The sequence below is a fragment of the Perkinsus marinus genome, assembly GCF_000006405.1.
Source record: "Perkinsus marinus ATCC 50983 genomic scaffold scf_1104296975448, whole genome shotgun sequence".
Lineage (NCBI taxonomy): Eukaryota > Perkinsozoa > Perkinsida > Perkinsidae > Perkinsus > Perkinsus marinus.
The window spans coordinates 1-1,542 of record NW_003200794.1 but is presented as its reverse complement, the minus strand read 5'-3'; the positions used below and the strand labels follow the sequence as shown (position 1 = coordinate 1,542).

The 1,542-nt window shown below is 49.5% G+C and overlaps 1 protein-coding gene across 1 annotated transcript; it reads left to right on the top strand.

Moving 5' to 3' along the window:
* Positions 1-890: 890 nt before the first annotated feature.
* Positions 891-1,322, top strand: Pmar_PMAR020898 (hypothetical protein; the record flags this gene model as incomplete). Its single annotated transcript, XM_002765530.1, has 1 exon — positions 891-1,322. A coding segment is annotated over one exon (432 nt), but the record flags the coding sequence as incomplete, so codon positions are not given.
* Between the last annotated feature and the right edge of the window lie 220 nt (positions 1,323-1,542).

The following is a 1,542-nucleotide window of genomic DNA, read 5'->3' as shown; positions in this document are numbered from 1 at the left end:
GACGCAATGAGCGTAACCGATCGTGCTCGTCTCACTTTCGGCGTTACGTAACGCCGTTACGACGTTGCAGTGCAACGGTTGCACATGTGAAGAACTGATGAGTCTTAGAAACACTTGAGCGTACCTGGTATGGGTTGGGTCTTATACGGTATGCGCATTCGGAACCTTCCGAGAGCGGCGCCGATCGTGGATTGCACCAATACAGTGTTGGTGGTGTAATCCAGCATATTAACGCAGCTTCCATGTCGGGTGCTTGGGGTGTAGGGTCGTGGCGCAGGTGTGAGTCGCACCGTGTGACCGCGTCACGCGCTTTGATGTCTCCTTCCCCTGCTTGTGCGCCACGCCCAGAATGTAGGGAAGCATGGCTAATAGCCATTGGCTATGATGAAGATGCTGTAATGGTCGGTGCGGGATGTAGGGCCTAGTGGTGCGGTCACACTGGGACATTACATCGCAAACCTGTTGGAAGGACACTCGTACAGTTGAATGCATAATCGAATCGTTTAAATCGATGCCCTGTATTGTTGCTCTCTCTAGGCGTTCACTTCGTCATCATCACTACCTCTATCTTGGCATCAATCCTCTCTCTTACACCTGTTCCTTCTGAGGCCTACACTTGAAGGCTACTCGACAAGGAATTCGAGCTAGCTTGAGCCATGAATTGGTTGAGGTGCGGTTAGAAAAAGAGTTGTTGGCGATGGATGCCAGAGAGGCCGTGTCAGGTGTGTTGCTGCGGGCAGCAGCTCTCTGTCGTCTTCACCTCAGAGTGGTACATTCTTTCGTGCTTCGAAGAATTTTCGAGTTGGTTGGTTGCCCAGCGGAACGATGGTGATTTTCGATGAGAACTGGTAGTTGCATAATCGATCAGATTTCCCCACCTTTGTTTAGCCATGCGTCTCCAGTTGCCGGAATTCGCCGCTGTAATGACAGCATTTTTATACGGTTCTTATCAAGGACTCTTTCCCAAGGACAAGACCAAGATATTAGATGGCGACGAAAGTGATGTGAGGAAAGCTGAGGGGACGAAGCTGTATACGAAAGTAGTCATATACTACGCGCATTGGTGCGGGCATTGCCGGAATACTGCGGATGAGCTCATCAAGAACCAGAATGTTTTCTATAACCCGAAAACGTTCTATGATGAGGAGAACCTTCCTCGTGTAGTGGCCTTCGACTGTGTACGAGATGACGAGGCGAATGAATTCTGCGGTAAGCAAGGAGTGAATAATTATCCCACTGTCTTCACATATCTCAAAGGGGAGAGGTATGGCAATCCAGGGCCGCTGGTGGACTATATTAGGATGATGCTGGAGAAGACCCCGGTACTTACGACAACTAAGCCGTTGCCGTCTACTACCACTACTACTAGCTCAGCGCACACGACAACATCCATTCCTTCGACAAGCACTCGTGTTAGTAGTACTACAACAGTTCCCACAGCTATTAGTACTACAACGATTTCTACTAGTACTGGTATCACAACGATGGCTACTAGTACTACAGCGATGGCTACTACTACTAGTACGACTACTCCCACTGGTG